Source organism: Condylura cristata, unplaced genomic scaffold (genome assembly GCF_000260355.1).
Source record: "Condylura cristata isolate star-nosed mole 26May11 unplaced genomic scaffold, ConCri1.0 scaffold00009, whole genome shotgun sequence".
NCBI classification, from domain to species: domain Eukaryota; kingdom Metazoa; phylum Chordata; class Mammalia; order Eulipotyphla; family Talpidae; genus Condylura; species Condylura cristata.
Window position 1 is genome coordinate 39,508,309 of NW_004567110.1, and position 16,572 is coordinate 39,524,880.

Below are 16,572 nucleotides of genomic sequence, written 5' to 3' on the forward strand. Positions count from 1 at the left end.
GTCTCCTCCGGGCAGGCGGGAATCGAACTCATGCGTAAGTGGCTTTAGCTTCTCAGTGCAGTGCTTTAACCCGCTGCGCCACCAGGGAGGGTCCGTACGATATTTTTTAAATGAGAAAACTACAGAGATGTAGAGTAGGTAAGTAGCTGCTAGGAGTTGGCGATTAGGGATCCTTACAGTGGTAGAACTGTCCTGTATCTTGACTGTGGTGACAAATACATGAGCCTGAACATGGTAACATAGAACTACATGTGCACACATAAATGACTGCATGTAAAACTGATGAAATCTTAATAAGATCAGTAGATTGTACCATTATCAATTTCCTGGTCTTAACATTAACCTGTAGTTTTACAAGATGTATCATTGGGAAAACTGAATAAAGGGTGCAGGGGGTCTTTGTGTTTAATTTTTTTACAAACATATAGGGATCTACAGTAATCTCAAGATAGAGTGCTTAATTAAAAAAAATTCTTTCATTAGTCTGCCAGCCTCTCACTGTTAACCCCGATGAATTCCATTCACATCATTTCCTGTAAAATTATTTCTTTGTTTAGAAGCAGTGTGGCATGGATTACTGTGACAATGAGTAAGAGATTCTGTGAATTCATGGGTGGTGATGCTGGTAGAAGCACTGTGGGATGGGAATACAAGTCCATATTCAGTAATGACTTCTGATCCTAAAATTTCATTGATGTTGCTAGTTGAAGGGCTCTCAGACAGTGAGCATTGTTCCAGTGATGCTATATTCTACATCTGTATGGCTATTAAGTGCTGTCTTGTCTCCTGTGACTTCAGGATCTAATAATCTCTATTGATATCTGGGAACTCTTTTTGGCTGCAGTTTCTACTTTTGGTTATGGCCATTAGATAATAGCCACCACACAGGTCTTCAGGAATTCAGGTGCTCCCTTCATAAATATATTTCTCCTAGCCTTGGTGCAGTGAATACCTTATAGATACCGTTGGATTATAGTAAGGGGTAATTAAAAGGCCATAAATCATAAATTATCCACTCCAACATTCCAGTTCCAAGTCTTTGGATACCTTTCTGATATTTCAACTGTTGTAGTGTAATCTATCTTTGGGTCCAGGTTTTATTCACCCAACCAAGCAAACCAATAAAGGCCAACTTCTTAAGCTAACATATTATATCTGCAACTCTGTTCAGTGAGCCTTTATTAGTAAATTTGACCAAAGATAACACTGTCTTCTCACACTGATCTAGTATACTTTGGATCTATTTCCACAGGTCTCTAGTTTCTGTTTATATAAATCAGCAAAATCATGCAATTATTTTGGTCTACATTGCTCCTCCTCATGGATTGCACTTTGTATCTAAACCCTTGGGGTATAATGACACTTGAAGGTTGGTAGTATAACCAAGGAACTGAATTTAAATTTTTTTTGATTTTAATTAAATTTAAAGTAGCCACACTGTTGAATAGTGCCGATCTGGAAGTAATGAGAAATGATAGAGATGGATGCATAGAAAGATCAGTAGCCCCTTGCAACTACTACAGAGTAGACCATTGCAGAATCTTCAGAAAAGGTTAGACTGCCCTCCTTAAATTGACATGCAAGAACTTTTTTCTACTGGCACAGGGCACATTACAGAATTTAGGGCTAAAGATCCTCAGGATCATCAGTGTTTATATGTCCCATTCTAATTTCTAGGATCCATGGCCTTTCTAATCAGTACCCTCATCTTATCATTGGAGAACCAAAAAAATTAAAAATTCAGTTTGTATTGTCATTTAGCCTTCTGGAGAATTGAACTTTGGATTTGTTTTTCAGGACTCTTATGCCTTGAGAATGAGATCAAAGTTTCTTTTAGGATGCTCATAGATTCTTTCAGGTCCCTTTACACTTACCTTTAGCAGGGAATTTACAACTCTGAGGTTGTATTTTTTCAGGACACCTAACAATCAATACTTTTATACTTATGCATTTTGACTTGATGTAGCAAATTGATATGAAGCAACAAATACTTTCTTACCACAAAGCCTTGCCTTCTATGGGCATTTGATTATAGGTGTCTACAGGTGTTAAGAAACTCTTTGCTACCATATGCTGTGGACTCTCAGTGCCTTTTGTCACTGGAAATAGTCATCAATGCTTTTAAATTGAGTCAGTTCAGAGAACCAACCCCAGATATCCCAGAAATAATTCAGCCTTGCCTTAAGGTTTTGTTCCTTGGAGTCATTTTGGTTGTCTTACTCTTTGTGTTCACAGCCTTACCTTAGGAACATTTCTGAGTATTTATGAGTCCAGTCCTGTCCTAGACTTTTCATAGGCTTTGTGCTGTCCCTGTGTTTTTATTATGCAGAGTTAGGATAAAAAGTAGCAGTAAATGCTGGTGGGAATGCAAGCTAGTACAAACACTATGGAAAACTGTTTGGAGATTCCTCAAACTGCTAAACATGGAGCTTCCATATGATCCAGCAATCCCACTCCTAGGTATCTACTCAAAAGACACAAAAACAGTGATTCAAAAAGATACTTGCATCCCTATGTTTATTGCTGCATTATTTACAATTGAAAAGACATGGAAACAGCCCAAATGCCCAAAAGTGGATGACTAGATTAAAAAGATGTGGTACATACACACAATGGAATATCACTCAGCAACCAAAAAAAAGAAACACATGTCTTTTGCAGCAACATGGTTGGAATTGGAAAAGATTATGCTTAGTGAAATAAGTCAGAAAGAAAAGGAAAAATACTGAATGGTTTCACTCATAGCAGGAGTATAATAGACTAGGCAAGAAAATAATAGTAATAATGAGCAATTATATACCAGAGACAATTTATGGGGGTGGAGTGGGGAATGGGATCAAAAACAGTGGGGGGAGGGAAATGCACTGGAACTTGGTGATGGCACATGGGTGATTTGGTGATGGAAAGCCCAAGGGGATTACACTGAGATGGAAAAATGCACAAAATGATATAAAGATAAACTATTATATTGTTTTAAAAAAAGTAGCAATTGAGAGCAGTGATACTATACTACATCAGATGTCTGACAGCACTTTTTGTATTTGCCTTTTACGTAACATATTCGTGAAAGAACGTTTTAACCAGTATACTTGTAAACATTGGAGTGTGGATGGTGTAGAGAGGAATAGTACTGTAGAAAAGATGGAAGTTGATGTAAAAGGCTTATTTTAGAATAGTAGATATGCTTTCTGTTTTTTTAGACACACACACACACACATCCCAGCCGCTCTGTAATTGTGGTTCTTCCTGATACACACATCAGTCTCTTTCTGCAACTGTGATTCTCACTGTCTAGCTATTCTCCTACTGTAGTGTATCATAAGAGTTTTTAAAATTTTTATCATAAGAAATTTTTTAACATGGTCCATTACTTTGAAAAGACATATGTATTGCAGTATTATTTACTATACACACACAAATTTTAAATGATGAAGTCAAAAAGCATAACTGGCAGGTTCCATGCTTTCTTCTTTCATCCTGTGGGTTGGCATGGAGATTATATTCTTTTAAACATGTTGCCCTCTTTCCTATAGTACTGCTCTATATATTGCATTCCTTGGTCCCAAGTTCCCTTTATCTTTCTGTGAACAGTTTCTCATTTAATCTTCTCTATGACTATCCTTTTCTTAATTTCTTTTGATAATATGACCCTGTGGTATTCTCTAATATAAGTTATGATGGATCTCAAGACTGTGAGAGAAAGAAGTCATTGTATTTTTCGCTTCTCAGACCATTTCAGACTTACTTTTCTATTAGAAATACTTAACGATTATTTGTTAGACAAGTGATCATTTCTTTCTTGAGCATCTGGCTCACAGCTTTTCTCCTTCTCTCCAGCTTCGTGTTGAATTCAGCGTTTACCCTGATGATTTTTCCAACACTTTGGCTATATAGTTTTTCAATATCATCTTCTAAGAATGTCATTTTTTTCCCCTTTCATTTGGAGGTGTGGCATATTATTATCAGTTAGAATGACTCTCCCTTTAATTCCTGAGCCCTTTCTGGGGCCACAGTTTTACCCTTGTCATTTTCTCCAACTCCTGGCTCACACCTTTGTTAACCTTCAGTATGAGAACGATAATGTTATTGGCTAAGCTGAAATGCATTCATGTGGGAATATTAGAGAATTGCAATTCTGGATATACAGATTAAGACAGAAACCTAAAATATTCTCCTGAGGAGAGCCAGAAGTCAACAATGTTTTTATAAGGGGGGGGGGAGAGGATGAGGTAATGGGAGAATGAGTTATGGTCAGCGCAGGTAAGATGTTAGGTGGGGAGGGTCACAAAGTAAAAATAAGTGGAATTCAGATAGATAATTCTTGTTTTTGTTGACTTCTTTGGAAGACACTGGTTTGGCCCAGTCCAAAAGGGTCACCTTAGTTTACAGAGAACAATAAAGCAGTTACTCTCCAGTGGCCACTTTGGCCCCATTTTAAAATGACTTCAACAACATGTTATGAAGAGATTCATAAAGGTGTCTCTTATCATGTAAATGATTGTAAGAGGCCTTGTCCAGCAAGGCCTAGATTGGGGTCCCAGGGTCGATGAAAGAAGGAGGCAGAGCCTTGACCTTGTGGCGGGCCTTGACCGGCATGGCGAGGGGGTAGAGCCCCAGGGACAGCGTGAGGAAGAAGGCAAAGACGGAGACACATGCGAGAGTGAGTGAGAGAGAGAGAGAGTGAGGGAGAGGGGGGAGAGTTTTATTGTGTCGTACAGCTATATATATGTGTATACAAAGAGGGCGATGCAGTTAGTGCCGGTGGGGTCTTGATGGTTTAATGTCTTAAAGGCCAATGGGTTTGAGGGGAGGGATCCGTAATCATCTTAAGGGAGTGGACACTTATCTCGGGAGCCAGAGATAAAACCTTTCTCAGGTGCAGGAACTTGCTGAGCTCCGAGGGAGAATGGAGTGGGTGAAGGGATTTGGGTGTGCTGCATTCTCAACCAGGATGTTTACCCTAAGTTCAGATCAAGTGTTGTTTTGTGCATAGAAGGCAAAGTCCTGATCTTGGTCCCCGACAAAAGATATAACTTGGAAAGCTGTTAATAGGGGCTCTTTGCCAGGTGAACCAACCGAGAAATGAAAGGGTTGGATCCTTCAGTCCTACCCACCACCTCCCCATGTAGCTGGGAGGAGAAAAGGACTTGAGATTCAAATAGTTGACTTTGACCAGTTATTTATTAATGCGGTCTAGGTACCGAAGCCTCTATAAAACCTAAAAGGACTAGGTTTGGAGCTTCTTGGGTTGATGAAGATGTGGCGTTATGAAGAAGTGATGTGTTCTGAGAAAGCCTGAATACTCCAAACCCATTACTCCACCTATCTTGTCCTGTTTGTCTCTTCCATCTGAGTGTTTCTGAATTACATCTTCTATAATGAAAATGGATGCAGTTTAAGAAGGCAAAAGTCTGTACTCTTGAATTTCTGAAAAAAGAAGTGCTTGGAAAAAATTGTAACTTAAAAATTAAATAATTAGGCAGCATTATACGTTACATTATACCTCAGGTAAATTCAATATGTAAAGACTTTTAAACAACAAAGCAACACAAAACAATTAGAGAAACTATTTTTCCTTTGAAATTTTAATTTTGGGAAAAAATAACATTATAACAAAGTTGTCATTTAAAAATACTCCACAACGGAGATTCATGTTCAGACTGCTAATGGAAGAACCCTTTGTCATTTTTATGATAATGTACATTAAAGTTTGTGTTAAAAGAATAGTCACTATCATTATCTAAATTTGAGGACTTTTTATGTGTGCACATGGCAGTATTAAGGACAGAGTAAGTTGTCTACTTGTATGCCTTCTTTCTTGCTCAGACTCTGACCACCACCCTTCTGCCCACTCTAGGAGAGCTTGTCTAAGGACACTTCTTTCTCTGCTGGGATTCCAGATTTCTCTCTGGGCCACACTTCTGCAATATCCCTACCAAGCAAATACTTAATTTTCTTTGGCTCTTCTACAAAAAGGAAAGTGAAAAAGAGAAAGCTGAAGAGTATACTTGAATTTTTAAAGGAAAATTCTCTATAAATGTTTTTTATTATTGTTACAGAATGAAAAGATGTAGCAATTTAACTTTAAAAATACCCCCCATCCCTGGTCCCTTCCTAGTGGCACAGCAGGTTAAAGCACAGGACTAAGAAGCTAAAGCCACTTCAGCATGAGTTCGATCCTCAGCCCCAGAGGTGACCCACATGGTGCGGCAGACCTCTCCTGGCCCACCTGCTACTCCCCTCAACAGTGCACTTCGTTGATCTGCCGTCCTGCTCCCCACTCTGACTCTGGTGAATCCTCTCACTGCCCCTGTGCCTCTGACCTGAACCCCAGTTCTGTATGCATAATCTTTAAAAAAAAAAATTCCCCACCATGGGATTTTATTGTATCTGTTATATACCTTTGTATTGAATAATGTGCACATAAATGTTTCTTTCCATATTCAGGACTCTCAGAAAAATGTGGAATCCTTTGCATCTATGCTGAGACATTCACCTCTTATACAAATGGGACCTGCCAAAGATAAACTGGTTATTGGACGAATCTTTCATATTGTGGAGGATGATCTCTATATAGATTTTGGCGGCAAGTTTCATTGTGTATGTAGAAGACCAGAGGTGGACGGAGAGTAAGTAGAATCATTTCCAAGTGTTTTAAGAGTGTTCAGAAAAACTGAGGTGGCTGAAAAGCATTATTGGATTTAGGTGATTTTTGAAAAGATAGGAAATATGCTAATTTCTTTTGATAATATTTTGTTAGTCAAGTTGGTGAAATTAATATCTTTTCAAAGAAGTGTGGGCAGTTTGGGGGAAGATCAAATGTTCATTCTAAGAATAAACCATTCCATACCTAAAATTTCAGCTAACTTTTAGCAAACAGTAACAGTTTATATGTGATGATTTACAGTGGTTATTGTTTAAGAATGAATCATATTTTAGAAATAAATAGGGAAAGAATCTACTCTAGACCTTTCTATTGTGGGAATAGGTTATGTTTGCCTTGAGAGCTCTGTGTATCTGGACTCAACTAATAGACAAAGGCTGAACAGGAACGGGGCCTGACAAAGTTAATACACATATCCTCAGATTAGTGTTGTATACACAAATATTAAACAGCTAGTTTACACACAGAAAGAATGACCATGATCTACCAGTTACTGGGGTGCTAAAATACTCCCACCATGGCCAATTTTAAGTTACAAGTGCGGTACCACAGAATGCAGAGTTGGGAATACATGTGTATGGCCAGCTCTCATAAACTGCTATGGTATATACCTCTACCTCAGATAATCAGAAGCTAACAATGGCTTAGCAAGGGGAGTGATAAAAACCAGGTGATACCTGAAAGAGAAAATTTGCTTTGGTACTACTTGGGCATGAGAGTTGTTAATGGCCTAGGCAGGGCTTTGCAATCATGTATTGAATAACACACAAGCTAAGTCAAATATAGTATGACCTAAAGAAATGTAGTATATGCCTATCATTCCTGATTTTTATACTGTACTTATGGTATAAGTTCTTAAAGAGATTAAATTTTGTAATATTCATAAAGATTTAGAACAGTGACTGGTATGTAGTAAATAACTAGAGTAGCTGCTGCTGTTATTTTTCTAGAAATTCTAATGATTCAAGGTTTTTGTGAATTATGACATCTTTCAAAAATTCCTACTGTGGAGGATTTTATGCAGGAGGAAAATGTGAAGATAGGTAGTTCTTTCAAAAGAAGTATCCTAAGTTATTGGGTAATTTCAGGAAGAGCCATAGCAGATTATTAATAGAAAATAACTCAATAATTTAAAAATGAAGTGTTGTATTTTAGAAAAAGAAACCCTACAATCACTGTTTGTCTTCATGCAGCCATAGGTGCCACCTTGCCACCTTTATTCTTGTAAGTTAAATTCTCTATCTTTACAAAAAGATGTACTTTATAGATGTATTTCAGATAACTGCTGAACTATGACTATTCACCTGCTCAGTCAAATTGATTATACATTGCAAATGCCAGTAATACACAGGTTTCTCTTAATTTGCTCATTATTTTGGAATTTTGTTTATGGTAGTCCTTTTGTGGGTATTTCTTAGTTGACATTTTTTTATGGCCTGTTCCTTTTCCCCATTTTAGTAAAATTTTAAAAATAGTTTTGTCATCAAATTCAGGCTTTCAGTAATAAAAGTCACTCTATTCTATAGTATAGTGGTTTTTACTGTTTAAACATTTGGAATTTTTGATTTGATTATCTTGCCTTGTTGACTAAATCACACAAATTTTAAACTTTCATATTTATGACTAAATATTTCTCTAATTGGTGCTGTAATATGATTATAATTTATTTTATATATTGTATAGCTTTAGATGAGTAAATATTGGAATGTATTGCAACATTTGTTAAGTATTAATTTTTCACTTAAAACTGCACACATACCACATGAGCACACATCCTACTACAGAAATTTTACTGCATATGGTAAGGCCCCCACCTCCAGATCTACTCTTCCCAGTAAAGCAGTCTATTGAATATTTAATAAAAGCTTTTTAGGAGGAGAGAGGTGTCTCATAATAGGTTTGCATATAAATTCGCTAGTCTGTGTAATAACACGTGTGCGCGCGCGCGCGCACACACGAGTTAAATATCCTTTTCTCTTTGTTCTGTTGTTATCTGCAGTATTTGTCATTCAATTCTTGGTTCCCTTTATTTTCCCACAATCCAGTTGGTTTAACCAGAAATTCCCACTTAAACTTTCAAATTGAAAGTTCATAATTGAAGGTCATGAAGAGGGAGAAACCATATGGGAGTAGGAATTGATGTATTCATTTGTTTATTCATCCATCCAACAACCACTTATTAAATCTCTTCATCTCGGCAGGCACTGTTGAAAGGCTGATAAACAAGATAGATGTGCTCTGTGCTCTTATGAAGTGTGTCTTATTTCAGAGGGCAGGGGATAGGTTGGAGAATAGTTAGTTAACAAGTACCCAAATCCATTTAAAGATTTGGTAATTGTATGAGTAAAAAGGGATGCTCAGGTGACAAAATATTTGGTAAGTAGAAGGTAAAGGTAAGCAGAAAAAGTCTTTGACCTCTATGGGCTTTATTGCTAAAAGTCTGAAATGCCATCAGAATGCCTTGTTATTATTATTTGATGATAAATAAAAGCCAAGGCTAAAGCGCTGTTTCTCTGGTAGTACAGACTGTTAATATTATTTCTCACAGTGTTAAAAAGTGTAATACACTTCAGCATAGATTTAACTCAAATTTCCTTAGAGTACACACCTTATGGTGCATGTGGTGAACAATTGCAGTTCTTTATATATGTGGTTTTGGGGACGAATTTTTTCTAACTTAACAAATTCCATGTTATACAGTTTTTAGTTTTTCATGTAAAGGTTTATAATTTAGAATATTTATTTTATCTCTTGATTTCTATGTATAGAAATGCATAGGTTCTTTCTAAGACTCTTCTCTCTTCTCCATGACATGTCACTTAGGCTTTGACATTATCATAGAAAAGCATCAGATCAGCATAATTACTATTTTGGTTAGTCTTCTGACCTGTATCCAAAACACAATTATTGGTGGGTGATATTATATTCAAATCTTATCTCTTTATTGTTGATGGAAAAATGGCAACACTAAATAGGAGAGTGATGAGATCCAGCGCCAGGTTTAGCTAAGATGATCAGATAGAATTGCTTATTGGGCTGGCCATGAGTTTACTCTCTGTTCCATGATGTCCAGCTGCCTTTGTCTGAGCAGCTGCTGGGACACAACGTCTCAGTAATGGCAGATCTTCCTGCTTTGATGCATTTATATTAGTAACTGTACCTAAGATGTAGGCATTTATGAATTTGTTCATCATTCTGATCTCCCTTTATTAATCCTCTAGGGAAACATTTTTTTCTATCTTCATTTACTCTTCTTGTTTGGTTGAATCTGTTCAACTTTAGGGAAAATTAAAGATTAATTGAATGTGATGAAAAATAACTCAAATTTAGTAAAGCACCCAGTTTAGCAAAATGTATTAGTGCTTTCATTATTACTTTTAATAAATTTGATGGCATTTTAAAGTTAGAATAATTGGTAAGTTTCAGAAGTAATTTATTGGTAAACTATTCTCATTACCTAAATACAGCCTTTCACTAACTTCCACATATATATTTTTTGTTTTAATATTGGTATTTGATGATGGTTTAAGGCAATATTTTTCAAACTTTGCCCCCAAAATCTTCAGAGTTCTGCAGAAAGGCTTCAGAGATTGCTTTGTTATTAGAGGTGTATTTAGGTCCTAGTTTTAAAGCGCTTTTGCATTCATTCTTTATAACTGTTCTGGGAACATTTTGTTTAAAGTTTATGTGGGGAGTGGTGGTGAGTATTTCTATAAACAAAATTAAGTTTGGAAAACACTTTAACAAATTTATTCTAGAAAGACACTGCATTATTGGTGACTTAAGAATATTAGCATTTAAGCTGAACAGTAATATTATGGTTTACTTAGAGTGAGTTGTAAAATAAATATACAAGTAAACTTGTAGATTTGAGAACTATGGATGGGACCTGATTTTTATAATACCAGCCTTAAAAGATTTAACCATTATATTGTTTTTCTCTCATATTAATTTCTAACTTCAAATTAGAAATTAGATTATCACAAATCTAAGAATGACTTTGGCATTAACTCCTATGGAAGTTATCATCTAACTGATGCACTAATTATTCAACAATTTCTTTTTCCTAAAACCCACTGATTGATACCAATTTCACATGGAAAATTAGGATTAGTGGTTTTGTATGATACCTGAACCCTTTTACTTATTCCATTTGAGGTACATGTTTAGTACAAGTTTAATACTAGTTGCGTTCTAGTTCCAAACCAACTGTATTATTATTAAGTACTTTATGTGAATATTGCATAAATTCTTAAAATATGAGCATGTAAAGGATTTTTGTTCTTCTGACAAGTAATTGTAATATTTTAGAAAGATTCCATAAAGGAGAGGGTTTTTTCTTTGTTTTTAATGAATTGCTATTTAATTAGTTTGAGCAAGAAAACCGTAAGTATGGGATGGATGGGGGAAGGAATTACACAAATATGGAAGGAATTGATTTCTAAATGTTTCTTTGCTTTCGGTCTACCTTAACATCACTGATGTTGGCAATCCCAGGCATTGCATATGGATGTATGTAAGGAAATCAGTGCAGAGATGTAGTGTAGACATCTACTCGTGGGAAGGCTTGGCCCAACATTGAAATTTTACATTAATTGCTTTAAGTTAATGACTTTATATTACATTTGTATATATATATTTTTGTCCCCCCCCCAACAGAATATATGTATATTTTTTTAGTACTTTGACTTATTTTCCTGTGAAGCATCCTGTGAATCAGAGGGCTTCAACTATGATTCCAAGATATAAAGCAATTTTCCTGAACTTGCCTACTTTTTTTTTTTTTTTTAAAGATTTATTTATTTGTGCATACAGAACTGGGGTACAGGCCAGAGGCTCAGGGGCGGTGAGAGGCTTCACCAGAGACAGAGCGGGGAACAGAACAGGCAGATCAACGAAGTACACTGCTGAGGGGAGCAGCGGGCGGGTCAGGAGAGGTCTGCCACGCCATGTGGTCTCCTCCGGGGCAGGCGGGAATCGAACTCATGCGGAAGCGTCCTTAGCTGTGCTTTAACCCGCTGCGCCACCAGGGAGGGCCTGCCTGCTTTTTAAGACATTTTTTTCTTGTGTCATTAATATGACATGCAATTTCACAAAATGTACCCTAGTATGAATTAGATTGTTCTCTCTCGATATCCTTAGCTAGTAGTCATGATAGTTAAATATTTTGAAAACCTGCATTGGCACACTATGTATATTCTCCTCTGTTCTTCACAAAATATGTAAAGTTGATGATATTTATTTTTATTTTCCAAATGAAGAAAATGAGTCTCCGAGCATATATAATGCACTGCAGTGATGAACTGGTAGCTCATAAGGCAGGTATTCAAATCTAGGATGTCATTGTGAGGAGAATATGATAACTACTACACTTCAGAAACACTGCAGATGTCGTGTACATTGTAGCCTGTGAGTGTTTTTTACCTGTACCATGCTGCTCTCCAAGTCCTACAACAAACAGTTATGAATATGTCATAAAAACTTGTCACATGTGCACCAGGTTCATAATGAGGCTCTGGAGGCAGTGTGTTGGTGAAGCTCAGTGGAGGTCTGTGGATAGTGGGTAACCTGTTACAATATCCTTGGTTATGGTGTCCATGGTGTAGTGTGTTTGCATAGGCTAGCGACCAGCTGGTCCAGGCTTTATATTAGATTGGGTACATATCCAGCATCATAATTATAGTGATGCCTGTAGTCAGGTACTGGCCTGACAGTTATTAGTGGCTTAGTGTTAGCATACCTCATGTTTTTTGGGAATGATTACAAAAGTTATTCTGCAAATACACATAATAATACCAGCAAATAGTACATTTTATAATTTTTAATTCTTTGATTCTTTTTATAAAACATGTCACCTACTACCTTTGAACCTTGTTAAATCTAAAGTAGTTTAGTGTGTTTAATGTGTAATAACCTAGGGTGATGGCTATAAAAATTAATTTCCATATTGTATCATAACTCAAACATAGAATTGTTTCTTAAACACTTAGAACCCTTCAAGTTCGTTTTCTTGTTATTGTTGTTTCATTTTTTGATACTTTCTTTTTCTGCTGTGCCTGTTTTTCATTGCTTTCTTTGACCTCTTACTTCTGATTCACTGATGCCTAGAAATTGCTCATCAAATTTATTGTGCTTAAAATAATGTTTGAGTAAGGACCGTGTAGCCTCTTCTGTAAGTAAAGTGTTTATACTTGAGTACATGAACTTTAACATGTATTTTGACAGCTTTTAAAAGCCTTCTGTTTAATTCTTATTGGCTTCTGTGGAGACTTGATATCACCAGATAACTGACTTCCTGATAAGTGAAGTGTGACTGTGTTAGGGCCTTGCTTGTGCTGACTGCTTATTCCCTGATGCCCTTGATAGGAATTGTCACATATCGGAATGTTTGTTGAACCATTCAAAGTGCTGAGTGTCTTGGACATTGGCAGTTATTGTGGTTGAGACTTTTACACCTCCTGTAGGAACAGTAGTGAAAATAAAACAGGATGGATTATTGCTACAATTAACTAATTCTTACTGGAATGTGTAAGTAAATGAGTAAATTCTTTAAGAACATTGCTAGCCTAAAGAATTACTTCATGGCATTGATTATTTTGATTTGCTTGGAATATAATTATAATACATTTTATCAGTCTCGATAATTAAAAGCTATTTTTTAAAAAATAAACTGGGTCGCACTTCCGCATGAGTTTGATCCCCACCCAGGAGGTGACCCACATGGCGTGGCAAACCTCTCCTGACCCGCCCGCTGCTCCCCTCATCAGTGTGCTTTGTCGATCTTCCTGTTCTGCTCCCCACTCTGTCTCTGGTGAATCTTCTCACCACACCTGTGCCTCTGGCCTATACCCCAGTTCTGTGTGCATAAATAAATCTTTAAATAAAGAAGATAATAAAACCTAAAAAAATAAATAAATAAATAAATAAACTGGGTCAGCCCTCCCTGGTGACACAGCGGGTTAAAACACAGCACTGAGAATCTAAAGCCGCTTCCGCATGAGTTCGATTCCCACTTGCCCCAGAGGTGACCACATGGTGTGACAGACCTCTCCTGACCCACCTGCTGCTCCCCTCAGCAGTGTACTTTGCCGGTCTGCCTTTTCTGTTCCCCACTGTCTCTGGTGAAGCCTCTTACCACCCCTGAGCCTCTGACCTGTACCCCAGTTCTGTATGCACAAATAAATAAATCTTTAAAAAAATGGAAAAAAAATTAAAAAAAATAAACTGGGTCATGACAATACTTTTCACTGACTTAGCAAATATTTAACAAGCAGCTATTATGTACTACCTCATATGCTAGCAATGTACTAATTAAAGACAATTTCTGTCTTTTAGGGAGATAATAATTCAATCAGGGAGATTGAATAGTAAACCAATAAATATAATACATATACATTCCGTTTACTGTGTTTTTCACGAGTGGAAAAGGGAGGATCAATGCTTCAGAAAGTTTCTCAGGGAACAAATAGTTGAAATGAGTTGGACAGAGAGGAGAGATAGAAAGTATAGAAAGTGAAAGAATAGGGAGAGCTGTTTAAAAATCTTTTTAAGCTTTTTAAGTGAGTGAACTTGACTCTTCTAAAACTAAAGTGTTTTTAGTTGGTTTAAGTTTAGGAGAACTGATGGGAGGTTGGGGAAGATATGCAAAAGCAAAAACCAGATCTTCGAGGGATTTGTATGTCCTTCTGAAAAATTGAACTTTATCTGAAAGTCAAAAGCCATGAATACATTATAATAGGTAACATGGACTAAATTTGTGTTTCAGTTAGCTCATTCTGGCAATGGTGTGCACCACATATTTGAATGAAAATGGAGTTAGGGAGACCAGTAAAAAAGCTGCTGAAAAGAATGAATAGAATGTGAAGTACATCTGAGGGTCAGGAAAGACTTCCAAGAGCAGTTGCAGATAGAGGAAGGAGGTCTTGCTGAGTAATTATGGGTTGTCTGGTTAAAGGGAAGCTTTACATGAAGTTAGATTTTAGACGTGAATGAGTAAGTATATAGTAATTTGGGTTTGGTTGGGGAGATGAAGAAGGGCAAGGAATTACATAGATATTTTTGTCTGCTTCATAAATAAAAATTAAAATGCTCAGATTTAGATTAGTTTGAATCTTTCATTCCCATTTGTGGTTATAATGATTCTGATTAGTGACAGTTAAAGAACATTTCTCTTTTTACTGAAATTGAAAATCCCTGTTGTTAAACTATGCTTATCATTTTGTTTAATCTTTTCATTAAATGATTTTAATTTTGATTTTTCAAGAATTATAAACATTTCTGTGAAATCTTCAAGTTCAATTTTGTAAGTTAAATACATTTGTTAATGTGTTAGTGAAGATTACATCTTTTAAAGCTTTATTTCTGCACTGGCATCTCTCACAACACACATGATTGACAGCTCTGAAAATCGAATGGTTTCAAAACAAGAATGATTGGCAGTTCTAAGGTAACTAGCACGTGCGCTGAATATTATTTGTACTTTTGTTTGACATTAAGGTGGAATAAACAAGCTAATTTCCCAGTCTTTGTTTCTATTTCAGGTGTATGATATATAGGGTCAAATAAACAGTGGGGTGGATATTGAATGTTTCAAGAACTGAAGTTTCCAGGGTGTATAGGTGAGGGAAAAGGGAAGAGAATTTGAATTAAGTTATTCTTTTTTATTCCAGAGGACATGATGCAGAATTTAAAAGTATCCATCATTTTAAAGTACACTGGTAATTGAAGTCATTCTGGTAAATTTACTTTAGCAGATCTCATTTTTAGGATAAAAGAACATTGATTTAACCTTTTAAACAAGAAATCATAGAAAAATAAATAAGAAACCTTAAAAATATGTATACATTATAAAACATGACCTCAGAAATATTTTGCATTCATGAATTCAGATTTTTATAATCTGTAAAAATTATGTATTTAAGATTTTGAATAGCATTTTTCAGATATTAGCATTACTCACATATGGCATAGCAGTATTGTCATGGATTGACTTATTCTATTGGATTAATTTAATTTGATTGATTGGCAAAATTAATTTGAGTTCTGTAGCACATTCACACATGTACAGCTATATCAGTCCACAGATTGTATAAATTTGTATGACTAGTAAATTTGCCTTATAGGCTTTTCGAGGACTCCAAAGGTTAAAAGCAAATCTGGAAACTACTATAGTATCTGCTTGTTAAGGAATGCAAGCAATTAAGTGTTCCCACAAAAGCTTTGAAGTTAATATCTTAATAGGATGGAGAGGAGAAAAAGTCAAGGCTCCATGCCTACAATTGGTTCAGGCTGTGATTCTATTGACAAGTAAGAGTAGAATTTAGAAAAATTAAAAGCTGTCTTAATAGAAAATGTGAGTTCTATTTTAGCTTGTGGGATTTTGTTTTAATTCAGATTGTCACTTGATAACATTTAGAGGCTTTCAGAAACCTGGAATTTCAACATGTACTTTGTAATTTGTGATAAACAATATAATGGCTAACATTTGTTGAACTTTTTATATTAATCTCTTTGCTGAAATTTGCATGTATTGTTTTTTTTAATCTTTTTATTATTCTGAGGTAGGTATTTTTAGAATCCTCACTAAAGAACCCTAAATAAGCAAAGGCTTACAGAGATTTTTAAAAGTAACTTACCTGAGGACAGCACTTAATAAGCAGACAGGAGACAATATAATTGAGTCCTTGTTAGCATTTATTTCATACTGTTCAAATATAGTTAAAATGTGTGTTTTTTTTAAAGATTTATTTATTTATGCATACAGAACTGGAGTATAGGCCAGAGGTACAGGGGTGGTAAGAGCATTCACCAGAGACAGAGTAGGGAGCAGAACAGGCCAACTGACAAGAACACTGCTGAGGGGAACAGTGGGCGGGTCAGGAGAGGTCTGCCACGCCATGTGAGTCACC

At 36.1% G+C, this 16,572-nt stretch overlaps 1 protein-coding gene across 1 annotated transcript in view; it reads left to right on the top strand.

Moving 5' to 3' along the window:
- MRPS28 (mitochondrial ribosomal protein S28) overlaps positions 1 to 16,572 on the top strand; it is a 76,368-nt gene that overhangs the window by 6,443 nt on the left and 53,353 nt on the right. Inside the window, exon 2 of the mRNA XM_012722834.1 lies at positions 6,448 to 6,629. Coding sequence (XP_012578288.1) covers positions 6,448 to 6,629 — 182 coding nt within the window. The remainder of the gene's footprint in view (positions 1 to 6,447; positions 6,630 to 16,572) is intronic.